At 39.5% G+C, this 26,433-nt stretch overlaps 4 protein-coding genes across 4 annotated transcripts in view; 2 read left to right on the top strand and 2 right to left on the bottom strand.

Moving 5' to 3' along the window:
• zdhhc3b (zDHHC palmitoyltransferase 3b) lies at positions 1-13,518 on the bottom strand. The gene is made up of 7 exons (XM_005754406.2): positions 13,068-13,518; positions 7,825-8,156; positions 6,134-6,258; positions 5,218-5,314; positions 4,171-4,252; positions 3,699-3,829; positions 1-2,187 (listed from the first exon to the last, which is right to left on the bottom strand). The coding sequence occupies exons 2-7, from the start codon at positions 8,125-8,127 to the stop codon at positions 2,029-2,031; spliced, it is 897 nt and encodes a 298-aa protein (XP_005754463.1). The 5' UTR covers positions 8,128-8,156; positions 13,068-13,518; the 3' UTR covers positions 1-2,028.
• Positions 13,519-14,161: 643 nt separating this feature from the next.
• Positions 14,162-17,818, top strand: exosc7 (exosome component 7). The gene is made up of 8 exons (XM_005754407.1): positions 14,162-14,274; positions 14,424-14,525; positions 14,909-15,003; positions 16,010-16,175; positions 16,740-16,810; positions 16,905-17,028; positions 17,109-17,264; positions 17,645-17,818. The coding sequence occupies exons 1-8, from the start codon at positions 14,218-14,220 to the stop codon at positions 17,747-17,749; spliced, it is 876 nt and encodes a 291-aa protein (XP_005754464.1). The 5' UTR covers positions 14,162-14,217; the 3' UTR covers positions 17,750-17,818.
• Positions 17,819-19,192: 1,374 nt separating this feature from the next.
• LOC102205423 (tetranectin-like) lies at positions 19,193-21,309 on the top strand. Its single transcript, XM_005754408.1, has 3 exons — positions 19,193-19,328; positions 19,440-19,538; positions 20,477-21,309. The coding sequence occupies exons 1-3, from the start codon at positions 19,232-19,234 to the stop codon at positions 20,881-20,883; spliced, it is 603 nt and encodes a 200-aa protein (XP_005754465.1). The 5' UTR covers positions 19,193-19,231; the 3' UTR covers positions 20,884-21,309.
• Positions 21,310-22,124: 815 nt separating this feature from the next.
• cdcp1b (CUB domain containing protein 1b) overlaps positions 22,125-26,433 on the bottom strand; it is a 15,442-nt gene continuing 11,133 nt past the window's right edge. Inside the window, exons 10-14 of the mRNA XM_005754411.2 lie at positions 25,878-26,075; positions 25,211-25,570; positions 24,306-24,659; positions 24,137-24,218; positions 22,125-23,204 (exon numbers count right to left, since the gene is read on the bottom strand). Coding sequence (XP_005754468.1) covers positions 22,718-23,204; positions 24,137-24,218; positions 24,306-24,659; positions 25,211-25,570; positions 25,878-26,075 — 1,481 coding nt within the window. The 3' untranslated portion in view covers positions 22,125-22,717. The remainder of the gene's footprint in view (positions 23,205-24,136; positions 24,219-24,305; positions 24,660-25,210; positions 25,571-25,877; positions 26,076-26,433) is intronic.

Raw genomic sequence — 26,433 nt, forward strand, 5'->3', positions numbered from 1 at the left:
CTTATTAGGTAGTCTAATGTAATTAAACACAGCTCTGCCATAAAATTCTACACAGCTATTCTATTATAATCCAATCAGTCACAACATTAAATTCACTGAGAGACCAAGTAATTAGCATTGCTCATTTTATTAACGTGAGATGATCTGCTGGGCACCCGGGAAGATTGGCATTCACATGGCTGTTACTTTCCCATGTACCACCCACTTAAATGTTACAGCAAAACAGCCTCCACAAACATGCCAACGTGCCCGAGCCCTCTGTAAAAACCATTCAGGAACAGCTTGATGAACACAACAAAGAGCCCAAAGCATTGACCTGGAGTCCAAGCTCCCCAGATCAGAAGTGGATCAAGCATCCAATCATGTGACTGGAACAAGCCCAATCCATGGAGGCCACACCCTGAAACCCAACAGGACCCAAATGCTGTCCTGCCAGACGCCACAAGATCCACCTTAAAGGTCATGTATTAATTCCTCAATGGGTCAGAGCATTTTTGGCAACACGAGGAGGACCTTCACAATATTAGAAGGTGATCTGAATGTTTAGTTTAAACTTTCGGCATTCATTACTTGTTCAAAGAAAGGGGGGGAAAAAAAAAGTATTTAAAAACATAAATTTCCCAATATTCCTCCTTTAAATCTCATCTCTGTAAGACACATATTGATGATTTCTATGAAGGTCATCAAAAAACAAAAGGCTTGAAAGGTTAAGGTAATATTTACGGCAGAGCTGCAGATTTCTTGTTAGTCTTAGATTACGCAATTAATCATGCACAATTTAAACTGCCAGCATAAGCAAGTGGAAGTGCTTAATTCAGTCAGTGCTAGCATCTGTACCAGCTGTTTAAGATGCATCTAATGCAACATTTCTTACATGCTCTGCTGGCCAAACACAAAGGAAGTTTTATTGTGAAGCTAACGCAAAGTGATTGTCAGAGTTTAATCTTCAAATTGCCTTTGGCTTAGCATTTTATGATCTAACCTTCACGACCCGATCAGACTTTTTCTAGATGTTGTGACGCTGGATTGGTTTTAAATAATAAAAAAAAAATCATAAGAAGATAGGCGCTGCAAGACTCGGGTTACTTGTAGAAAATGAAAAGAAACCTTGTTTTACCTGGATGCTCTGTTGGCAGATACAAACACTGCTCAGCGAGCATTTAGTGCAATATAAACTGACCAAGTAGCACAGAAATCTTAAGGGTTATAACTTTAACCAGCCACCGTGAGGTTATTGCTGTTCTCCATTTTCAGAATCCTCTTGAAAAACACTTAAAACTTTTCCAAAATGTGATTTCTTGCCAGAAAGGTTAGGCGTTACATTTGTCTTTTGATTGCAGTAATGCAAGAAAAAGAAAAATGAAATGGACAAACATACTTTTCTCTGGCATCAAAAAGAGGAAACAAGTAGCATTAACAAGTGTGAGCCTGAACTGTCACATTAAGGCAAATAAATAGAAATAGCTTTACAAAAAGCAGATTCCACTGCTCGCTAATGCTCTGTTCAAGGCAAATCATCCGCAGCATTCAGCAAAAAGACTACCGCGACTACATTAATAAAGCAAATGAAGGAAAAAGGATCATTTTTTACAGGAAGACAAAACCAGGTGTTCATTGTGGCAACCATGCTGTGCTTCTTTGAGTAGAAACATTCAGGACTTGAGTTCACATTGTGTAGTCTTAGAAGTAGGAGATGATTGAAGATACTGCAGGCATATTCACTCCAGCGAATGCAAAACTTAGTCTCTTGTTGTGTTTTGCCAGAGTCTCATTAGATGCTTCTTGTCAAGATGCTGCTGCATAGCTTAAGAGTGCTGTATTGTGCAGCTACACCTCGTTAATCTCAGTCAGCACCAAAACAGGGAAAGGGCAACGGCAAAATTTAAAAAGGAAAAACACATTTTACAGCAAAACACCCTGAAATATCAATAGTTCCTAGAAGAAAGAAAATTTAGAAGTGGTTAAGAGAAGTTTGTGCTCCAGGCAAGAGTGATCAGTCTATGTCCGCAGACACTTAGAATCCAGCTTTCACACTATATACTGATACACATCTGCCTTTCCATGGTCAGGTGTTGCAAAGGGGCTCAGCCAGGCTATAGAGAATGGGTGGCCAAACACCACCTTCATGTTCATCCATTTAGACTTTTTGGCCCATCTCCTCTCCTCCTTCTTCAGCTGCTCGATACCCTGCAAAAAAGGTAAAGCAACGCAGTGCGAGTTAAATTCAGCCCTGATACAAAACATCGAAACATGCAGCTGCTGAATGAGGGATTAAAAATGAATCACAATTTGTATTCTTTTGTTTTCCTTTCACAGGTCTTAGGTGACTCACTCTCAGTGGTTCCTGACGATTAAGAAAGCTCCCAGGATAAACCAACACAGTCAACAAATGGAGGCCATATAACACTACAATTGACAGTTCTTTGTAGTGATAAGTCTGAGTCAGAGCTGTGGGTGTCTTGAGCAGAAAATGCATTACTCTGAACCCACCTGGAGGACGAACAGGTTTAGTTTATTTTGGTTCAAGGTTCTTTATTTGTCAAATGCATAGTTATAGGAAGAGGGGGTAGAGGAAGAACATTATATACATAATATATACATTGGGAAATCTTATGGAGGCTCGACCCCAAACTGCAAACTAAAACACCCGAGTCTGGTGCTGGTCTTCATACTGTTAAGAAACATTTTTTCTTTAAAGGACCAGACATGCTTTTCCTTATTTTCTGTACTCTTAAGAGTGACTGATATCAAACATGGCCAGAGTTTCAAATAATGAGGTCAGTTTACGCTCAGAGTTGAGACTGCTCTAAATCTCTGGTTTTAGTAATTTCTTTAAACTCTCATATCATGTCAGTGAGAGCAGATCTCCTCGTACAGTCCCTCAAGCACACAGGTCTGACTTAAAAGTTTCTGTTTGCAAGGAGCAACCAATCACAAGAAAGTTAGCTTAAAGGGGAAAAAACTAAAAACAGCTGTTTCACAAAGGATGAACTGAGGGGCTAAACTAAGGTCCAGTATATGACAAAATAAACTTTGTATCATGAATTTATGGGGGTTTTTAAGACTAGTGTACAGTATTTTTCTAATTTCTAATATTACATTTTACAGATTGAGAAAATACTTCATTTTTTAAGAGTATGGACAATAAAACCTTTTCTCTCTTCTTGAGAGTAAATGTACTGATCATAAGTAGCTTTAGAGAGCACAATCAGTAAATATAATCTCATGCAATAAACGGTTGCTGTTTTTCTTCTAAAACATTACAATTGATAAAACATTATCATGTTTCCTTAATAACAAAGATGTGGTCAATGAGGTCGCCTACACTTACATCAGTTGCGACTGATGTAACGATTACTTCCACTTAACTTTGTGCTGAAGACAAACAACAAAATGTCTCTGGTTGAGTCAAACTTTAAAAAGAGTCTAACTGCAGTGTTATACAGAGAAATGTTCTCTGTGAGGTGAAGTAGAAACTGCAGAAACAAGGGTCAGAGCCAGGCCAGCACTTTCTCCACATCAAGCTGAAAAGGATCTAGTATCTTTCTTTTTAAAGGCTCTTCAGCAAGGTGGAAAGTTTCTGACATGAGAACTTAACCTCATGCCAGACTGCTGACACGGCGGTAGCTGAAATTCAGTTTTCAAGAGGTGTGCAGAGGAGAGGTAAGGTGGTGAAATTCCCTGCTGGATTTACTCACCGTTTCATCAGTGCAGATGGAGTGGACCTGAGTCCCAAACATGACTGCAGTGAAGATCAGAAAGAGGAGACCTTCAAAGCAGAGGAGGATGAGGAGGATGACAGTTGCTGGTGGAGAGAAGTTGCTGCACTCTGGAAAGAAAGGGAGGGTTTTTTTTATGTTAAACCAAGTAAATAACCTAAAATTTGGAAACCAGAAAGGATATTAAACAGACTTAAAGACTTAAGCGTCAAGGTTCCCTGTTCCCTCACTTAGCCCAATCAGAGGCTTGCCCCTCACATTTTGCATAAAAATAGAGAAGTCATAGCTTGTCAGTGCAGAGAATGTGTCAAGTTTGCTTAGACAATAAATCAACTATGAAAAGAGTTCCACATTAGTCTTCTAATGCATAACATTTTACATCTTAGTCACAAGCTTTACTGATTGGATTGGTTCCTATACTAAACTACTATATTACAGGACACACACTTACTCGCCCAGTCTTCTTCAATGCAGAAAACGAAATGGAAGGCCGCCATGAATAACGCATGGAAGGATATTAGTGCAATGTACATCTGAAAACAAACACAAATGTAATGTCAGTCATCTCATTTTTATAATCTTCATATTCATTTATGGTCTTAATTTGGAAAGCCAAAATAAAATGCATTTAGGCGTACAGGCAAATTGGGGGAAGAAGAAGAAGAAAAAAAATCAAACTATGTTCAAAAAAAAAAAAAAAAAAAAACCTGCCACAAATTCGTCTAAACAAAATTACGCAGTCAGTGTGAACAGCTGGATTAAGAAAAAGGGAGTCTGGATTTTCCGATATCTAAAGGTCTTTAACTCAAATAACCATGAATGGACACCGATTGGTTACAACCAAGTTGTGCAGAAGAGCATTTCTGAATGCACAACATGGGTTACAGCAGTTGAAGACCACACCGGGTGCCACTTTTATTAAAAACAGGAAACTAAGATTACAATTTACATGTCTTCATCAAAATTGGACAGACAGATTGGAAAGATTTTGCTTAGTCTTGGTCTCAATTTCTGCTGTCATATATGGATGGTAGGCTTAGAGCAGAGTTAACAATGTGACCATGTCACAAAGCTCATATCACCTCAAACTGGTTTCTTGAACATGACAATGAGTTAAAGTGTGCTCAAATGGCCTTCAGTGCCATTTCCCACTCCAATAGATTACCTTTGGGGTGTGGTGGAGCAAGAGATACACATCACTGATGTGAAGCCAACAAATCTGCAGTAACAATGTGATGCTATCATGTCAATATAGACCAAAATTTCTATCCAATGTTTCCTATGTTTGCTGAATATGTGCAATGAAAAATTAGGCCAGTTCTGATGGCAAAACTGGGTCCAAGCCAGCGTACCTACTAAAGTAGCCGGTGGGTGCACCCTATATATTATGACATTCGACCCAAGAGCAAGTATAAGTGTGAGCATGATAATGAAAGAGGGAGTTATTATGAATATTTTCAAGTGGATTCTAATATTCGTTTTGCTGTTAAAGACTCACTGTGAAGAGGACAAAGTATTTCTGGTTGCTTTCTCCGACACAGTTATTCACCCAGGGGCAGTGATGGTCCATCTTCTTGATGCAGCGTTTACACACACTGTGGAGACAAAATAAATTAATCATAGGCACACCTGAGGGAGTCATGCAATGCACAAATGTGGGTGTTGGTATGTCACAACAACTGTCACTAAAAGACACACACACAAACACCTTAAGGAGCATAATTCAGTCAACTGTGAGAAAATGAACAGGCTGCTCTCAGTCATAGCAGCTGCAGACTGGGGGTTATTTATCTGTCAAAACTGCAGCAGGCTGACAACTCAAGTAAAAGCCAGAAACTCATAATTTATCATAAGACAAAGCAGAGAGTCACACTCGAGCTGCCTGGGCGCTTTGTTTTATGGGGAAATCGCTTTTTAAAAAGCTGCCATTCTGTGTGTAAGATACTGTTTGTTTGGGTTGTTAAGAGATAACTGTGTCACTGCACTGTATCATCTGAAGCACCCTCAAGAATGACTCATAATATTCAGCTTGAAAAGAATCAAACTGACTGCCATTTTTGCTTCTGAGACGGGCTGACTCACTGGCTTCACAATTCAATTAATCGGAGGTGTTTTTGCACTTTTCATGCCTTGAGATCCCAGAGAAACCACTGAGCAGCCACAGAGGGAAGTCCTTATTATTATCAACTTGCAGAGTCTGCAGGGAAATGCGACACAGCTGAAAGACGCAGGAGAGCCAGTCTAGGAACAGACACAGAGGAGGAGTGGCGTTCCCAGCCGGAGAGTCGCATCAGGACTTTCCTCTGTGAGGTGCAGACTTCAGCAGATTCCTGTTTGTTTTGTTCCCAAAATGTGCAGTCTGCAATGAGAAGTGTACCCTTTCTTATACTACACAGATTCATACAGTGCTGTACCTGCAGTGGTGAGCTCTGTCTGGCTTGATGCTGCAGCACTTGGGGCATTTGTACACCACCTGTCCTGGTTTGAGCTGCAAACTTTCAATGAACTCTTTGGTTGCGTTTCCTTTAGGCACAGCACCCTGAGGAGGAGTGGGATGAAAAGAGAAGTCAGCTCTGCTCTGTCACTCTACATGTGGTACATGATTTCTTTCGGGGGTACATGATTTCCTTTGACGGCAAGATGGCTTTTATTTTATAAAGTGCATTTAAAAAGTGCTTCTCCAGCCAAACGCACACTCTCTTTTATGTGACCGCACTTATAGCTAGATTGGGAAACCCTGGGCTGACTTATCGAGTTGGTAATCACCTTCATGTGACCCGCTTAGCCTGTCTGCGGATTTTAGGGGAAGTGAAACCAGATAAGGAATAGATATTGTGGCTATGCTGAACTTTCTTCGTATTACAAATGCTGGAGTTGACTCAAGAGGCTTCCAAGCCCAAGATAGACAAAACATGACAAACACAAAAGCATTTTTAAAAAAACAAAAAACAAACAAAGCACATAGAGAAAACAAATCCAAATCTATGTAACAATTAGAAGTAAATCAAGAGTATGCTAAAAAAAAGGTTTGCAGAAATAGTAAAGCTAGACTGAAAGGGATAAACAAAAAAAGCTGCTGAATCCATAAAGAAGAGTACAAATAAAAAATTACTAAAACACAGTAACGGAAGATTAAAAATGAGATTAGACTTAAAACAAAGCCCACCCCAGACTAAAGTGCATGCAAGCCGTCACAGGTGGGGCCTTAAACTCATTTTAAAGTGTCAAATTTTTCAGTAGGGCTTTATGGGTTATGTGAGACTATCCAAGAGCCTAATAGGGGAAACAAAAAAGAGTTTCCTCAGAGTCAAAAACTAGGAGAGAACCCAAGATAATTTATTTTCCACCTGATATCCAAGAAAGTCAATGGACTGTGATACAACTAAGCCAGATGGGCAACAAAAAAAAAAAAAGGAGAGAAAAAAAAGGTCATGTTTGTGGGATGTTATAAGAAAAATGTATCTAATGACATTTTAGACATGAATGACGTGAATGACATTTTTATTATATCTGATATGACTACAGTTTAAATTCTGTTGAATAATTAAGGGGCTCACAACCTAAGGATCAGGGATCCACTGAGGGGATGATTAATGTGGTGGAAAATAAGAATTAAATTGGTTCTATAACAGAAATCTGATCAATTTTTTATTTTATTTTTTACTTCTATTTCTGCTGCAAGTTACAGGTAGTTTAGATTTATTTATTTATTTTTTTTAAATAAAAGCATGTGAGTCATACCATAGGCTCCAGCTATACATTAAAGGATACAAAACCACAAAGTTTGGAGAGCGCTGCATTTCATAAGCATATATCATAAACTCCTAGCTGCCAGTGTACCTAATAAAATGTAGATATAATTTGCAAAGTACGTGTCAGAGAAGTGTGGAGGAATTTGTGGAAGTTTAAAGTAAAAGAGCACAGAATTAAAAGTTTAGTACCCCATGCAACTGTTGCAAGTCAAATATTTACTATAAGCACACCAACAGGAACACATTCTTAAATTATTGTAGTAATAAATCGAGAGAGGATAAATACTGCCAGTCAGACAGTCAGTATCACATCCTACAAGCAAATAAAGTGGACCAATAAAGCTCTGACTGACCGGGTCTGTGCACATCGCCTTGGCATGGGAAGCAAGGGCGAGGAAGGCGAGGCCGTTGAACAGCACCCCGTTGAAGAGGCTATAGGCCACGTTCTTGGCAGGCAGCAGCATGACGAACACCACCACAAACTCGGCGTAGAAGACCAGGAGCCAGGTGATGATGCCACACACGATGCCGCAGCTGTCGCGGATGAACCACATGGTGTCGGAGCCGGTGCGCGGTGGAGGAGGGGTGCAGTGCTCGCGCTTCAGGTAGCCAGCTTGGCGCTCAATGTCCCTGGTGCGGTGCGCCGGGCTCTTCATCCTAAAGCGCCTGTGGCTCCAACCACATACTGCGAGGAGTGACGAGACAGATGGTGAGGAAGAGGGGGGGACAGAGCGGTGGGAAGAAAATGAAAGAAGAGGAGGAATTAGGGACTTATGCGAGGGATGGTACACAGTTGCCATACAGTTATTTTCACTTCCATCACCTTCAATATGGATTATTCTCTCTGTCACACACAGAAATTCAAATTATCTCAGGAGAGAAGCTGAACAAAACAACGTTTGATTTATTTTTTTAATTCATTTTCTATCAAACAACTATTTTTTTCTGCTCTGACTGTATTACTTTGATACTTCGCTGTAACAGTGGTGTCCCACAGCAATTAAGAGTCAGTGTAAACAGACTAATAACAGAATCTGCATGGTCCTCGAGGAATATAAATAAAGGCAGGAGCCATTAAGGCACAGTGAATCAGCAAATAATGTTGGAGTAAACGCTCAAGAGGACGCATTAACTGGAGGAGGAACAAACACTAACCGCTCTGATCCCACAACGCCAAGAAAATCCATGCATCCTCTCACAGCAAAGTTTCAGCATTTGGCCTTAAAGGTAACACAAAACAATGCTTCACCACAAAACAGACTACACTGCTGTCCTGCTCTGCTTGGGGCTTAAGCGTGTGTGTATCCAGATCCGTCTGGAGACGAGGCTCATAAATAAGTCATCAAGCAGGTTTGTGTGTGTGTGTGTAGACAAAAATCTGATGTGACTTGAAAGGGGCCAAACTGTCAAAAATAACTAGATCTCAGTATTACATGAAGGCTAAAATAAAACAGCTGATTCCTGTAGGATACAGGAACCTTGATGCCCTTCTCCTCACTGAAACTTAAGATTAAAATTAGAGCAATCAAACTGCTTGGGTGTAACTAAGGATTCGATCTATCCATTAGACTTAACTGAATGATAGTCTAATCTCACTTTTATGTCCACATTAATTAAGGCTTGTCCAATGATCCTGACAGTTACACAAGCTTCCTAGAGGACAGAAATTTAATCAGAATAAAAACATACAGCACATCTGGGACAAAATCTCAGATTCCATCACTGTCCAGAAGGAAAGCAAAATTAAATCAAAACCAAAATGGATTTATGATTTTTAACCTTTTAATCGGATCAGTTTTTACTACATTTTGGTGCCAAAGTTTCTTCTCCTATGCTCGTTGTTTCACCATGTCTATGTGTGAGGGAGGGTCCAGACAGAGCAGATCACCGTTTTCCCCAGTGTGACTGTAGCATTAGTTCTGTTTACATACCAAAAATGACCTAGTTCAGTTTAGAAAAGAAAACTATTTGATTAGGTTTAGAAAAAGATCACATCTGGGTTAAAGTACACAAGTCGGACGTTTCAAAAGGATGCTCAGTTTTCTAGGTTGGCATGGCGACACATGCTACTCAGGACGCTCAAAAACAGAGGCAGCACAAATGTGAAACATACTGGTTTCAAAGTTGATCCTGCTTACTCAGGACTGGCCAAAGTCTTGCTGACTGCAACATAACAAAGTAAAGTGGACAGTTTGTCTCCGTGCATGTGAGAAGGAAAAAAAAAAAAAAACATTTCGCAATGAGACCAGGCTAGAATTTAACATCACTCAAGTTGACAACAAGTCATTACATTACTGCAAGTGAAATAAAAGCTTCCTGGAAGGATCAATCCGTCTAAAGCCAAAGTTGGACAGATGTCAAGCGGCATAGATGGCATGGTGACAAACAAAACTCTGTACCCAACATTCACCACCATGTCAAGCTGTGGATCACAATAAAGGAAAGAATCCCAGCACATCTACATTTCCCAAGAATGTCACACAGCATCTATCAGCAGTGACATTTTTAAGCAGCACCAAGTATTTAAAACAGTTTTGTGCGCTCATTTAGGCTATTCTAATTTTTACTCTTTATTTGAATAAATAATTTTTTGAGCAATTTATTTCAACGTGGTCATCAGATAATACTAATCTGTCACCGTAAACTACCAGTCAAAAGAAGTCAATTTTTGTTCCAGGTGTTACTGAAAATGTATTCAATTTGATTTATATAGTGTCAAATCACAACTTTAAATTTTAAGGTAAAGACCCCACAATAATACAGAGAAAACCCCAACAATCAGACAACCCTCTTGTAAGAAAGCACTTGGTTACAGTGGAAGGGAAAACTCCTTTTTAGCAGCAAGAAACCAGTAACAGGAAGAACCAGGTTCAGGGAGGGGTGTCCATCTGCTGCAATTGGCTGGGGGTGAAATGACGAATACAGGACAAAAGACACAAAGTGTACACTGAAACTGGTAAATAATACAACTTTGTTCCGAAAAATAAATGAATTAATAAAATGAAATCACAGAATCTAAAAAGACTCATTCAGTAGCCAAATACACTTGTTGTATTTTTTCTATAATGCTACAAAAATTATGTTTAGCAGATTTATTCCCAGGGCTCTTGAGGTCAGCAAGAATTGACACAAATGTGCCGTTCACGACAAACTGACCCGATGTTCACTTAAAACCTACCATTAAGGCATTTCCTAATGTTCTGGGTCTTTAGCTTGCTCCAGAAACAACTCCAGACCAACCACTTGCTTTTTTCTCATGATTTATATTCAATATTCAACTTCCTATATTACAGTATGTTGTAACTGTGGCTGCAAAGGTGTAGCAACACAGTTTGTTCCAAAGCGACACACACAAAAAAAGCTGAAGCATTTTTGGGAACTGTTTGCTTTAAAGTTCAAGTTTCAGATTACTTCCCCCGCTGCAAATAAGCTGTAAGTTCACCTACTTCACTCTGGTTAGATGAACGATTGTTTTTAAGTGTTCTATTGGAGTACTAAATGAATTTTGAGTACACATGCTAGTGTCCCTGTAATAACCACGTGTTGTTTACTCGTGTGACTCACTTGACGCGTATTTGGCTCGACGGGTGGAGGAAGTCCACCTGTCGAGTTTCAAGTAAAACTTGCTTCAGGATGCAGGAAGCTTACACATGGCCGGTGTGTCACTGAAAACGACTCCCTTCATTAGAAACAACAGCTAGAAACAGCAATGAAACCAGTGTTGAGTGAAAATGGAGATGATGAAAAAAGACAGAAACTCAAGACAATGAAATAGGCAAGAAAGCCCTGGAGTGAAACTAACTACTGATGCTGAGTTCATTAACAATTAAGCAAATAGTTCCTCCTGCAGAATGAGTCTATAGATTTCTGTCAGTGAATAGCTGCTTGTATAGAGAGGAAAACCAACATGAATGGAACAGAAACACTTTACACAACAAAATCTTGTCTAAGACGATCCGGAAGATACAGTAGATACAGTATGTGAAAATGTTTAACACGGTAAAGGTAAGTTCATTTAAAATGCATGCAGCACACTAAAACACTCCACGATTCACAGGCATTTTTGATACCCTGCTGTAAAATAAATTACACCACCGAGTGAAGGAGGCAGCTGAGCGGGCAGGCGGCACGAGGACCTCCTGCTGGGATAAACAGCCGGTTAACATGCTGATGTTGTTCCACTTTACTGATAGTCTCATCGGGCCACTTAAAAAACTGAAAATGGTTGTTTCACTCAAGACTAATGTGATGCTTCAGGGATTATTATTGCAAAAACAAACATGACCTGAATATGACACCGATACACATTGTTTTATTTATCATCACATAGATACTGCTGTCCCTGTATTGAAGCAGAGTGGCAGAAGAGACACATTAGACACGACAAACTGCTCACGGAGTAGCTGTTGATGGTCTTTAAACTGACAGAGCGAACTCTCTACTGGCTAAAGCAGGTCCAGGGTCCAGTCTGGCCCACTAGATGGCTTTACAAAGAGTGAAAATTGCACAGAAGCCATTAATTTGTCCAGTTTTTTCAGTAAAAAATGAATTGTTAATCATTTTACTGATGTCATGTTTATTGTACAGGTGTGAAACGAATGGTGAGTTGAAAGTATTTCGAGATCTAGACATGGTTTAAACATAAAGACGTAGAACACTACACCCGTTTTTCTCAAGTTCACCTCAGGTTGTTTATTTGTTTCACGTGTGATTTTTTAACATGAAATGACACCCTGTGTTGTAGGGTTATTTTTAAGGGAGTGGGGTAAAAGGGTGCCTTTCAATTCAGCTTATCATTTCAGATTTTTTGAAATATTGAATTTAGCTAAGGTGAACGCTTTAAAATGGACTTCTTTACACTAAAGAAACACTTTCTTACACTTAAGAATTTAATTTTAATTACATTTGTAAACTGAATATGTGGCATGTTCACATCTACATGTGAACTCTGAGGAGATGATCACCTTTTTTCATTTCAGTCACCTGTCTTTGGTTTCACTCTTATATTATATCATTAATTTCTTATCTAACTGTGGGGTTTTTTTGTATCTTATTGAGCTATCTTGTTTTATCATATGACATTGATTTTATTAAGCCATTCATAATGAGATAAGCTATTTTAATAATGGTTGCATTTAATGTTATGGCAACTGCAAGACAGCAGTTTCATTACTTGTTTATCCACAACAAGATTCACTGACTGGTCCTTCCAGCTCGTCTTTGGCCGATTTGATTTCGAGGATAAAAAACAGACATCTGCTAAAATATGTTGAATAACCTGAGAGGCACTAAGGAGGAAAAAAATAAGCGTGTGTTCTGGGCTCATGTATACGGCTGAAGTGCTTTTGAGCACGGTTTGCTGTATTTCAGGTAAACTAACCACCACAAAGATATGATGAGTATCGTATATGGTAACATATATGATGTATAGGACATAACTACTCATCTTTTGGAAAGTGCAGTAATAAACCAAACCAGGAAGTTAACTGGTAGCTGAAACAGAGCGGGATGACTGGATTTCCAGTAGTTGATAAATGGAAACACTTAAAATCTACAAAACCATTTTCCAGAGTGAAACTGGGTTTTCACAGCCTACCTCGCACTCTCTTGCCTTTCTCGACGGACGCTTCTTAAACTCTTTGTGTAGTTTAGAGGCTTGTAGAGTTCAGACACCCCAAACTATCCACACACGCCTGTCTGCCCCTCCGCTGCGTCCGTTAGCTCAATCCCAGCTAACCTCACCGATCTTCGGACAGTTGCCCTCCACGGCCCCAGCGACTCGGCTGCCGCTCTCGTTGCTGTCTCGTTTTCAAAGAAGTGTTAATTATCCTCACTAACAGTCAGCTAAACGTGACCTGACACAAGGTGCTGTCGAACTGCCGCTCCTCCCGTCAGATCCAGAAAGCTCTGCGGGCAGCGGGACAACAAAATGCAGATCCAACCAGGAAGTCAGACACCCTCTCCTGTGTGTTATGGGCCGCTTTACCCTGAGCGTTGACTTCTAGGTGGTACTTTCACCCGGGCTGAGATCAAAACCTTGCAAAATCCTACCGCCCCCTTACGATGGTGAGGGCTGCTGAAGGTTAAAGTGAGTAAGTCTGTAAGGAAAATAGATAAATGAATGAATGAATGAATAAGGGATTGTACTAGGGGAGAAAAATTTCCAAAAAAAGTTACAAGGAAAAAATGAGAAGAAAAAAAGTTTCAAATAACCCCCCAAAATTACAATATTTTAAGCAACAAACCAAAACAAAAAAATGTCAGTCTATGACACAAAAAGTAAATTTACACGCAAAAATTGGCAGCTTTTGAGAAAACACTCATCTATTTATTAAAAAAAAATAGCGAATTTTCTTTAATAAAATAGGAAATAGAAACTTAATAATATAAAACAACAAATTTACAAGTAAAATACATAGGGTACAAAATTCACAGATTTCGTGGAAAAAAATCACAAGAAAAAAATTACCAAAAATACGTGGCATAAGTTAAAGCACGTGCAGAAAAATTGTTGTAAAGGGTTGTTCAAACTTTAAGTTGCTTTTCGTGTCAACATCAGTGGAATATCTTTGTTTTTAGGAGATCACTGTCTTGTGTTTGTTGGGTGGGGTGTTTACCTGTAAAGATTATTAGAAAACTCAAACAACCAGCATGCCCTTCGGATTATTTCCCCCTATTGTCGTTTTCTGATGACGCAGGGGTAAAGCGACAGACATACACACACATGCTAAAAGTGTTTCTGAAAAATGGCAACAGTGCAAGTTAGTGAGGCTGAAAAAGTGTACATACTACACGGCATACGAGTAAGTTGTTAACAAACATGTTAAAAAATACAGCACCAGACTTTTGTTCATTCTGTTAAAATCATTTTAAATGTATTTATGAGCTTTAGCGATAGGAAGCTAGCTGCATTAGCACTGTCTCTGTTGACATGTTTCTTCCTGGTCTTCAGGATGACTTAAGGGTGGATGGACGAGGCTGCGAGGACTACAGACACATGGAAATAGAGACCGATGTGGTTTCCAACACAGACGGATCCGCCAAAGTCACGCTGGTAATTAAATCAGGCAGCATGTGTGAACAGCTGAAAGACTGAAATTTAATGATATTTAATGATCATTAAACGATTTACGAAAAAACTAATTCTTAAAATCACATCTAAATTTGACTTGGAGCCAGTGTAAGGAAGCCACAATGGCTGATATGTGATCTCACTTGTCACTTAAGAGGCTTCCCACAGGGTTTTAGTCCAGCTACAGTCAGCAAAGCAAAACCTGAATGACTTGACAGATGAATGAAAACTGTTAGTAGTAAAGCTGAGATGAAGTGAAGGCATGAGTACACTTTTCAGAAGTCAGAGTGCTGTTGAAGCTCATTTCCAGGTTCCACTGTCAGACCAACCTTTTTATATCACCCCATGGTTTGTCTCTCTTCCAGGGGCACACAGCGGTTCTTGTGGGGGTTAAGGCAGAGATTGGAAAACCAAGGCCAACGGTGCCAGCTGAGGGCTATTTGGAGTTCTTTGTTGATTGGTATGTATGCTGCTAAATGATATTTCTGTTTATGAGGGGTATAACAATTCTGAAACTGTGGCCAAAATAGGGATACAAACATCCACAATATCATTTCACTATTCCACTTGAAGCTGGTAATTCCACGTTAAAGCACATGTGTCTGGTGAGAGCTGTAATCAAGTGTGTGTTTGAGCCCAGAGGTGCCACTATGGATTTAACAGAGGGGGGAAAAGGTCCCACGGCATTTTCTACAATCTTCACAGTGATCATCGAAATTTGCTTTCTGTGTTAATCACAGAATTATTTTATTTTTATTTTTACGTATTATTGACGGGCACAAACTGTATAGTGTAGCAGCAGAGTTGGTGCTAAAACATGTACTGATTTTGATTACTTCTGATTTGATTAATTATTATTATTATTATTATTACAGTTATTATTCTCATTATTTGCTGTAAGATTTATTTGGCAGCGTGAGAATAGGTGAAAGTGCAACAGCTGCTGTTATATAAAAAGAACTAGAAATACCCCAGAATAAAAACAAAAAAAAATACCCCAGAATAATTAAGTGTATTTTTTCTCTATTCATGAATGTGGTTTAAAAAAAACAACTGGGTTTTTTTTGTTTTTTGTTTTGTGGGGAGTTGAAAGGTAAGCCAGGCTGTGGCTCGGAAGAGTTGTTACACCCCGTTGGTTTAAACGTGGGTACGCGTCATTTTTTACAGCGTTTAGGTGAAAAATCTTGAATTCAAATCAAAATTTTTGCATCAGCAATTAAAGATTTTAAAGACATTGAAAGTAAAAAAAATCACTTGAAGTTAAGTGAGTGTTTTAATGGATGTGCTGCCACCAGGAGGTAGTGTTGCATTATCTGTTCCCTGGATTTCCACCATAGTCCACTAAAGAAAGTATTATCATATGACCATACATAACGTGTTTGTGTGAAGAGAGGTAGCAAGATTAGCAAGCTTTACTCTGGGATAAGCTCCTGCTGTACGACTTCACTGGGTTGTTTCTTCTTCAGTTCGGCCAATGCGACCCCCGAGTTTGAGGGCAGAGGGGGTGAGGAGCTGGGCACGAAGCTGAGTAACACCCTCTACAAAGTCTTCAACAACAAACGCAGCATCGATCTGAAGAGCCTCTGCATATGTGCTGGAGAACACTGCTGGGTGCTCTATGTGGATGTGCTGGTGAGTCGTAGTGTCCAACGCTGCCTTTTGCTTCCTAAAATTTTTTTCTTTTTTAATATTTATTTTTTTCTAGTGTGCAAAAATAAAGAAAACGTGCACTCTACACTGCAGCTCCCTTTCTCCATGACTGCAGTTTTTTTTGCCCTCCATTTGAGCGTCATTGAATTTTGACTAGTGATCCAGCCAAAATCCTCTCCTCTGCTGCTCCACAGTTGTTTTCTGCAATAATAAATTTATTGTTTTTAGACAGAACAAGTTATTTTTGGACAATAATTTGACTGAGAACTTACTACACCAGTCATTTTCACAATTTTCTGACATATTTTAGCACAAAAAACTAATAAATAATTACAATTATTCCATCACAACCCTAGATGTGATTCTTATGGGCTGTGCTTCTGTTATTATCCTCAAAATGACAAGACTGTTTTCCTGCATTTACCTTTTTCTTCCTGTTTGTATAGTAAGAGTTGTTAGCAGTGTAGAGGTGTTAAGATTTGCTTGAACATTTCCAAATAAATCCAAACAACTTGGGTCAAATCTCATGTTTTTATGCTTCCACAGCTCCTGCAGTGTGATGGAAACTTGTACGATGCCATATCAGTAGCTATCAAGGCGGCTCTCTTCAACACAAAGTGAGTCTCTGTGTGGGATTTTTTGGCATCTTACAGTTTATTTAATATTGCACAAATGAAATCTTACTAAAAGTCTTGATTACTCCACCGACAGAATTCCCAAAGTTCACATATCATCCGATGAAGAAGGAGGAAAAGAAATTGAGCTGTCTGACGACCCCTACGACTGTATGAGACTCAACGTAGAAAACGTTCCCTGTATAGTGACTTTGTGCAAGGTGAGCTCACTTGCTGATGCTCAGAGGTGATGACTGTCACCACACCATAGTGCTACATGCGGCTCACTGTGTTTCTGCAGGTGGGACACAGACATGTGGTGGATGCAACACTGCAGGAGAAGGCCTGCTCTGTGGCAAGCCTCATAATCTCCGTCACGCACAAGGGCACCATCACCTGTATGAGGAAGGTGGGCGGAGGCAGTCTGGACCCAGAGAGCATCTTTGAAATGACAGAGGTGAGCCCAGCTTCGCTCCTCAGCCATCTGGCCTCCTCTCAGCACAGCTGAAGAATTAACAAATTGTGCTTTTAACCTTATTTACATTTTAAAGCAGCAACATTTGACCTTCAGTTAAAAGGAATCCTTTATATTCTCACGTGGAGTTGGAGCTGCAGGTTGAACTTGAACCTGGGCTGCTGCATTTCAACCATAAGTCAATGGGCACCTGCTCACCCACCTAACTAAAGTAGTTCACTACTTTTATAGACAGAATTTCTAGGCAGAGCCAAGTGTCATCTTTGCTTACACTGCTGCCCCGTGCCCAAACCTGGATAAGTGGCAGAAAAATGGGTGGATTGTTTATTTCCTTTCTTTCTTTCTTTGCTTGTTTTCTGCAGGCGGGCAAAAGAGTTGGGAAAGCCCTCCACGCTCCTCTCATGAAGCTGCTGGAACAGGAAGAGAGTCTCGGAAAAAAGAGACAGAAAGTTGGTTTTTTGGGCTAAAAATCCGCTCCTGTTTCCAAGTTTGTGTTTACATGTATACATAATTTTCTAATAAAGTGTTTATTTGTACTCTGCGTATATTTGTTTTTTCAGATACGTTTTTGTTGTTGTTTTGTTTGCACACAGATTGATAGAGGAATTGTTTTATGTGGCGTCTGAATCACAACAGATGAAGCTTTGTAGAAGATATGTCTGGTTGAAAGCTGAAGCTAGTGAGGGATTATTATTATTATTATTTCACATTTATACCATACGTGCATATAGTAGGAGGCTCAGGGGAAGCACTTGCGACCACCAGTATTCTTTTGCCCAAAACCAAATATATTCAAGTTGCTGTCAATAAAGACTGAATCTTTTGGCATTTTGCTTAAAATAATTAATTGATTATCAAAATATTTTCTATGGGCTAATTGTTTGTCTGTTTTAGTTTTAGTCTGATTTCAAGCTGTTACAAAGTCAGGAAGAAGATGAAGTGCAGATTATTTAAAATACTTATTATGATGCAAATGGTTGGAAAAATGGCCTAATATGAACCTTGAACAATACTTAGTGTTTGTGTTCATTTATCCTTAAAGTTTGTTCCGCATCAGTGAATGGGTTGTTGTTTTTTAACTCCCCACAAATGCAAAACTTTCCATTCTTGAAATCTGCACTGCCCTCTCTCAGCAGACCTGCACTGGAACTGTCCAGTCTTTCTGCATCCTTTTGTGTTTGCCACGTGTCAGCTGAGGAATAAGTGTAGTGGAATTTTACAGAAGGACCAGATGTGACTCTGGATGATTTCCACTTTGTCCTCAGACAGGGTGAGGGTGTGTGCACAGGCAGGCAACAGACTGATCCAAAACAAGCTCTTGCTTTGGATCAGTCTGACATGTGGGCAAAGTTTGAGCCATTGCCTAAATCTTTCAGTGCGAAGTCTGAAACTAAAAAAAAAGAAAATATCCTGCATCTCATCTACTAAAGGATCATAATGCACCTTCACTGCTGTCAAAAACACCTGCAGTAATAAAACTTACAGGTCAAATTTTAGCCATATGCTGTGGATGAAACTATAATAATTTGAGCCAGTAAAACTATAGCTGAGTTATGCAGGGTCTTATGCAACAGAAGAGTCGCTCTTTGTTTGTCTTTTTTATACACCTTCATGAAAGCTGCAGAGGGCTTATGTAATAGCTGCTTCACACTGTCTGGCCTCAGTCTGCAGGTCTACACCTGCTTTCCAGGCCTGGCTCTGGTTAGCCCTCAACCTCCACGTGAAGAGTCTGGAGCCAAAAGAAACGCACACACGCCATCCTTAAAGGCTTCTGAGGTTGGACTGTTATTCCTACAAACAGCACTTTCAGACTACATAATTTTTCCATCTTCTGGGGGATGAGAGGGAGTGTGTGAGAGGGACAAATAGAAAGAAAGAAAGAGAGAGGGAGGGAGATGGATAAATTGCAAGCGTCCACGTTGATTCAGCCTCATTCGACAGGTCTAACCATGGAGTTCAAAGGAGTGTGTGTGCTCCTAGGAGTGCTGCTGCTCGTAAGCTCCTCGCTTCAGCAGATTCCAACAAAGAAGAAGCCCATGAAAAAAGGTAGAGAGTCTTAAGAGTCTCCTCTTACTTAAAACACTCTAAAGCTGTTTGATCACTGAGTTTGCACAATTAACCTTTTCTAAAAAAAATTTCTTGTATGTCTGGAATCAGATACAACAAAGGATGCTGCTATTGTGCAATTACAGAAACAGATCGATGACATCGTCCAGGAGCTCAACCTACTGAAGGAACAGCAGGCTCTGCAAAGAGGTAAACCTGGTGTTTAAAACAGTTCATAGTTAAAACAGTCATCAAGAGAAGGCACTACCTGCACCGTCATGTGATAAAACCCTTAAGTGTACGAGTGTATGCAAGTTAACAGTGTATAACAGTCCTTGCTTACCTTGCTTTGGGGCCAGCTGTTAAATCTACCTTAAGACATTTGATATTTTATTAAAAAAATATGCATGCACTATAAACTAGCTGTCACATAATATTATTAATAAGACACAAAATATCAGAATTCTTGTTTTTAATCATTGTTTGATTTTTTTTAGTGTGCATGCATCTTATATGTTTTCAGTCAAGTCAGAGTAAGAATTAGCAGTACACACTTTCACTCACTCTACCCATTTAGATTATTCAACACAATTTCTCACAGTTATTCATGCAACAGCAACTTATTTTATCCATTTTAGCCCGTTTATCTATATAACACTTGTTGACGTGTCCTCCTTCATAAACCGTGCTTGGGCTGATCCTAGTCACTGGTGATTGAAGGTGAATATGCCTTTAATATCACACCAGCAGAGTGGAGACAGACGCACTTCTTAGTCTCACTTCTGTCTGATATGGATTACAGTTGAGAGAACAAAATATGTATTTAAGTTGGATCCAATATCCTGAAGCATGCTTCAGTTAAACATAAGTGCAGATTAGATACATGTGGAGTCTTTAAAATGCCATATTTTAATCTGGAAAACACGTTTGCCCCGCTGTTCTGAACAGAAAATCATATTGTTTCTGGAAAACAAACACATACATTCTTTTTTTAAAGTTGTGTTCGCCATGATAACAAAGCTACATTTTTCCTGCATATCATTATCAAAAAAAGTCCTCACAAAAACAAGAAAACATAAAAAAAAAAAAAAAAAAGCATTTTACTGTTCTTATTTAACCATCAGTTCCTTTTTTTCTCCCCTCTGCAGTCTGTTTAAAAGGCAAAAAGATCAATGGCAAGTGTTTCTTGAGTGACCCTGTGAGGAAACGTTATCACACCGCCAGCGAAGACTGCAACGCCCTGGGCGGTGTCCTTGGCACACCTACATCCAAGGATGAGAACGATGAGTTCAGAGACTACGTCCGCCAAAGCATCGGCCCAGATGAGCAGGCGTGGCTGGGCATCAACGATATGGTAACTGAGGGCACCTGGATCGACCAGACCAGCAGCAGTATCACCTACAAAAACTGGGACACGTCCAACTTTAGGTCCCCCCAGCCAGACGGGAGCATGTCCCAGAACTGCGCTGTGCTCTCTGCAGCCTCCCAGGGGAAGTGGTTTGACGAGAACTGCCGCGACGAGAAGCCATCCGTGTGCCAGTTCAACATCGTTTGACCACATTTATCTCACCAGTGACTCTGCGTTTGCTTGGTTATAGCTGCTTTGTGTGTGTGTGTGTGTTTACTCTCACTGCAATGCTGCTTTTCTTTGCTATCCTAAAAGGGGTTCAAGCCAGTGGTTCCCAACTGGCTTTGCATCAGAACCAAAGTCTGATGTAGAAGTCACAATCAGTTGCATAAGAAGATGTTATTTTAGACAAATGTGATGCTGCTGGTATGTAATTTTGCAGCGTTCCTGGTGTTTGGAATAAAAACAAGAAGAAGACCACAGTCCAGTTTGGAGTAAGCGAGAGATTGTGTGGCTGTACAAAGAAATGGCAAAGAAAACTACATATCATTTTAGAAAAACATAAGTTGAAACAACAATGTTCATGTGATTAAAAATAGTGTTTGGGTGCTGGCACCATCCACAAATTAAAAACTGCGTGTAACTCTCTGTTGTCCTCACACCGATCAACAGCAGTTCTGTGACTCACTGGCTGAGAACCACTGTTTTAAACTTCTTTTTAAATAGGACTTTAAAAAAGCCATAATTATGACTGATATAACTTTTTAATTTTTATAATAACTCAGTCTTCACTCGTTCCAGTTTGCTAGTCTTGTAGCCTGCGACCTGTAAAATTACCATCAATAAACTACAATGTCTATCCCTGTTTTGCTTTTTCCTGTTTTTCAGAAATTTGCTTTCCACAAAAAAAATTTGAAGATTAATTCTACAAAACTTGCAAGTCAGAAGACGTGGAGACTTTATTTAAAAATCGTCTGCAGTTTAGAAATGTCACATAAACCTGGCCTCTGCATTTGTTATTTCCGCTATGCTCCTTGGTAAACAGTAGCTGCGAATCTTCAGCGGTTCTTCCACACCCTCCTCCTCCTCACACTGTTTTTAATAGTTGGAGTTCCTGCGGCTGAAACAGCTTTTTTTTAGTGTCCAGCATGCAAAGAAGCCCATGTTTAAGCACAAGAGGGAAAATGAAACATCACTTCAGATGAGGTAATGATGGCCGTAAGGTCACGTAAGGCTACACCGCTTCCCCATCATACACTGACAATTTATTGCAAGTCAAAACAAAAACAAAACAATTCTGGTATGTACAGGCTAAGAAAAGGCAAATCTTAAAAAAATAAAATAAAAAAAATACTAGTCAACAAGATAAAAAACATTTACAAACAACAATAACGGATAATTTTCCATTTTCCATACTTTAAACAAGTTTAAAATAAAAAAAACCCAAACAAACATTCAAGAAATAGTAGTTGCTGCTTTTTCTGTCTGGGAGTAAGATGAAAAGATTGTGAGCCATATCTCTGGGATCAAGGATCCTTAATAAAAAGCTATGGGACAATTACATAAAGCAGCTAAAAAAAAAAAAAAAGAACCAATCAACAGCTCATGTTGGAACTACATGAGCCAATCGTGTGCTTTCACACTGAGGTTCATGGCTGCCTCAACACTGCATTAAGTATACTTTTTGCTTTTCTCTACTAACTGCATTTGTCTAGAGCTGCGATGGGTCGAGCCAGATGTGTTCCTTATGTCTGAGCCATTAGTGAGACCACAATGTTATGAAACGTTGCACAAGCATAAAGGAAAAGCTTTTGTACATGCACTCTTTGTATCCCAGGGACGTTATTTTCCAGACTTTTAAAAACAGGCCTCACTGCTTTCACTCTTGGATCTCTAGAGCAGACCGAGTTCTACCAAATACCGCTTAGACATGAGTATAGTCACAGCACAGACACGTGCATGAGTACCCCTTGGCAGATACTTGGTGCTGTAAGGAGGATTTTGTAATAGCAGTTCATTGGATGGCTGTGGTCCTGACACACTACAAATAGTCATCCGGTATGGGCTCCATATCAGCAGCAGAGAGTCGGATGGTGTTTATGTCCCCTGTGGTCTTGAATGTGTATAGCTCATTGTCAATCATCCTGCGGTCCTGGAAGCCGAGGCTGTCCTGTCGGTTGATGGGAGTACGTGGACGGGATGGTATGAAAGTCTCAGAGGGATCCATAAACATTTTGTCCCCGGGCTGTGGATCTGGTTCTTTAATGACAGGCAGCGCTCCATCAGCGGGGCCTGTGAAAGTGCGGTAGGTGTCTGTCTGAATGCCGTTATACTGGTCTGGAAACGCCTCGCCATGGCTGGAGTTACTCAGCAGATGGCCATAGACCATCGTTTCATCTATGGAGTCATAGACGTGAGATTCATTTTCAGATCTGGTTTTGGTGAAGTGCATGTCAGATGGCCGGAAGATATTCCCTTTGGGCATGTATATGGACGATCCCCTGTTCCTTTTTTGATTTTTCTTTTTCCTGTTTGAAAAGATGAAGACAAACCAAAGGTTTATGGTCTAATAATGCCACTATGAGAGACTATGCATAAAAATGTCTGTAAATTTTTTTGTTTGTTTGTTTAAACTTAAATTCACTGGTTTTGCACAGAGGCAAAATTATAAAATGTGTCCATATACTTTGGACTTAACTGTGTGTATATATCAGCAGAAACAGCAAATCAATGGTTTATCTTACAGCAGCTGCATTGTTCATATTTATTTTACACTAATATGTCATGACTGCAAAAATAAAAGTTGGTATTAAAAATGGTTTGTGTTCCAATTTGGGCAAAAACAACTTTAAAAAATATATAAAGAAAATATAAAGTAGATAAAAAAGGATGAAAAACTAGGTAATTTTAAGTATGGCTCAGTATCTACTCTGAGATTAAGTACATCGTTACTGATAAATTTAATCACAATGAGAAAAAGTAGAACAAAAAAATTGGGGTAGTGGATGTGGTTTATGCAAAAGAAAAAATTTAGCCATTTTAGACAATTGCTTGGTGGTTGCCAGGCAACAGGATGGCCATGCATAATTCAGCTTTTGTGGATTTAAATGACATGTTACTGTTATGAAATAAAAGTGATATAATGCTTTTATGATGTGTTTTTTGCATAATTGCAAAAAAAAGTAGTACTTTTAGCCATTTTGCAAGATGGTTTCTAGGCAACATGATAACTGTGTAAAATCTGATGTAGATAAGAACCTTCAGCGGCTGAAGATGTACCTGTATGCTAAGTTTGGCTGCTCAACTCCTGATGGTCTAGAAGGAGTTTGCAGCCAAAGAAACAAACAAACAAACAAACAAACAAAAAACCAGACACACAGACAGAGATTTCTTTCTAACTAACACAGCCTAGTCTCAGGCATTTTTTAGGCTACCAGTGTTTTGCTGCAGGTGTACTCACTTTGTGACAATGCATACAACAGCTAGCACTAGAAGCAAAAACAAAATAGCTCCTGATATCCCAAGGACGATGGGTAAGAAATCTGTGGAGGAACAAAGCAAACACTGATTAGATTTATGCCCCTAAGATGTTTTGTGTATGTGAATGTGCTACAGTGATAACTGCTTACTCTGCTTCCTCTGCAGATTGATTGTGGTCAGTGCACTAAATTGACGAGTCTCTGGTTCACAGTTGGACATGTTGAGATAGAAACTCTCACCCACCAACTGTTCCACCACCGACGGATCATTTTCTGAAATACTTAGTTTCAGCTCTCTGTTCTCTATCGTCCTCACATCGATTCCTGTGTGTCCCTCTTTACATTGAGGCTGTGTGACGTTAAAATTGAGCTGTGCTTTGTACTGGTTGGGCAGCGTGACGATCCAGCTTAGGGTGCGGTAAGATTTCATACCCTGAGGCCAGTTGGGGGTCGCCAGCAGTGTTGGAGACATCGTGTCAGGACTGACCGTGTAAATAATGGTCTCTGAAAGAGGGAAGGAATTCATATCAAGTCTAAATCCTGGGTGTTTTATAAATGAAAATAAATAAATAAAAACCCATCTGTGGTGCAACACTGCCTCTGCGTGGAATTTTAAAGTACAATAGCCGCGTACTGCAGCATGTTGTTGTTTAGTCTCTCAAATAAATTATTTTGTTCATTAACTAATTATTGATTCAAATTTCCTTCATCTTAAGGTAATTCTTTAAAACGACTTCTTTAACCAAACTCAAACAACAGAAGACTACAGAACATACTGGATGATAAAACTAGTCACTTTTTACAGATTAGCTCATGATTCAGGTCATTCTCACTTTTGAGTCCTTTTAAATGTTGAATTTGGCTTCTATTATATTTACCAAGCACGAATGCAATGTTTTAAAACAGTCAGACAACAAATAAATGAAGCCATTATTGGGAAAATGATATATAATATAACTGATACAATTAATGAGTAAATACGCCTGGGCTTTTAGTAAAAAAGAAAAAAAAAAAAAACCCAGGCAGGAGCCCAACAATACATATTGACATTTTACCTGTGATCTCCTCGCTGACGCTGATATTGAGGAAAGACCCCGTCATCCTGCTTAACTGCTGTCCCGGAGCTGTGATGGAGATGTTGGCGTGCACTTGGATTTTTTGGATTACGCCATCAAAGCAGAAATTTCCAACAAAATTGCTACCCTCTTCTTCTGCCAAGTGCAGAGAAAAAGGCTCTTTACACTCCTGGCTGGGCAGGGACTGCCGCAAACTTCCTTTTGGTGACACCAGGTCCCACGTTTTGGTTTCGGGGATGTTGAGGTCCCAGGTGAAGCTGTTGAGGGGCATTGGCAGGCAAGGCTCCATTGTGGACACAGAAAGTGTAGTCACGGGGCACGACTCTGTGTTCTTGCAGTCTGTCATTCAAAAGCATGAAGTGAGATGCATGATATTAAGTTTCCAAATAAAGCACAACTTAAATAGTAAACTTTTTTTGTTGTTGTTGCAAAAGTTCTTATTTAAACCAACAGAAGGACTCTTGATGAGCTTTTCTTTGAAGTCTCAGAAATAAAGCTAATAAACATTTTTCTCAAAATATCAGTCTATCCTTTTAGACTTTAAATCGACTATTTAACTTAGATTTAATCTTTTCTATACCCAGGAAACAGAGATAGATCTACTGTCATGTATAAGAAAACACATATCAGGAATGAGAACTCTCACCAATAACTTTTTTGGCAGTCAGGCGTATGTCTTCATTTGGGCAGTCGAGGAAGGACAGTTTGGCTATTGATCCCGCAGTCACATTTATCTTCTCTTTAACCTCAGAGTTGATGCTGATCTCACAGTAGGAGTCAGAATTTAGATTCTCAATCTGCAGGGACACTCCCGGGTCTTTGGTTAGATCCACGGTGCACAAAACTAAAATGCAAATAAAAATAATACATAAAGATAAAGGTAATATATTCAATAAAAAATAAATACAAATAAATAAAAACAAAACATGAAAAAAAATAATTTTTCCCCATCCAGATGTGAAAATAATGTGGGACATGACAAAGCAGAGACACAATACTTCATCTATTTTTCTTTGGCTTATCTGTGGTCACAGCAGGAGTTGGAGCTCATCAGAGCTGTCATAAGGTCTGCTATATGGCTAACATGGAGACAACCATTCACTCTCGCATTCACACCAATTTAGAATCACTAATTCACCTAAGACACATGCCTTTGGAGGCTGGAGTGCCCAGAGAGAACCACACAGAAAGTGCCCAGCTGA

The sequence above is a fragment of the Pundamilia nyererei genome, unplaced genomic scaffold (assembly GCF_000239375.1).
Source record: "Pundamilia nyererei isolate P.nyererei 1_Seehausen unplaced genomic scaffold, PunNye1.0 scaffold00561, whole genome shotgun sequence".
Classification (NCBI taxonomy): Eukaryota; Metazoa; Chordata; class Actinopteri; order Cichliformes; family Cichlidae; genus Pundamilia; species Pundamilia nyererei.

Excerpts from the sequence above, each read along its gene's own strand:
- zdhhc3b (XM_005754406.2), bottom strand. The coding sequence starts at position 8,127 with ATGAAGAGCCCGGCGCACCGCACCAGGGACATTGAGCGCCAAGCTGGC. Across the intron at positions 6,259-7,824 it reads AGGCGATGTGCACAGACCCG|GGTGCTGTGCCTAAAGGAAA; the intron begins GTCAGTCAGAGC and ends ACTCCTCCTCAG. Across the intron at positions 3,830-4,170 it reads CATTGAAGAAGACTGGGCGA|AGTGCAGCAACTTCTCTCCA; the intron begins GTAAGTGTGTGT and ends CTTTCTTTCCAG.
- exosc7 (XM_005754407.1), top strand. The coding sequence starts at position 14,218 with ATGGCAACAGTGCAAGTTAGTGAGGCTGAAAAAGTGTACATACTACAC. Across the intron at positions 14,275-14,423 it reads ACATACTACACGGCATACGA|GATGACTTAAGGGTGGATGG; the intron begins GTAAGTTGTTAA and ends CCTGGTCTTCAG. Across the intron at positions 15,004-16,009 it reads TTGGAGTTCTTTGTTGATTG|TTCGGCCAATGCGACCCCCG; the intron begins GTATGTATGCTG and ends TTTCTTCTTCAG.
- LOC102205423 (XM_005754408.1), top strand. The coding sequence starts at position 19,232 with ATGGAGTTCAAAGGAGTGTGTGTGCTCCTAGGAGTGCTGCTGCTCGTA. Across the intron at positions 19,329-19,439 it reads GAAGAAGCCCATGAAAAAAG|ATACAACAAAGGATGCTGCT; the intron begins GTAGAGAGTCTT and ends GTCTGGAATCAG. Across the intron at positions 19,539-20,476 it reads ACAGCAGGCTCTGCAAAGAG|TCTGTTTAAAAGGCAAAAAG; the intron begins GTAAACCTGGTG and ends TCCCCTCTGCAG.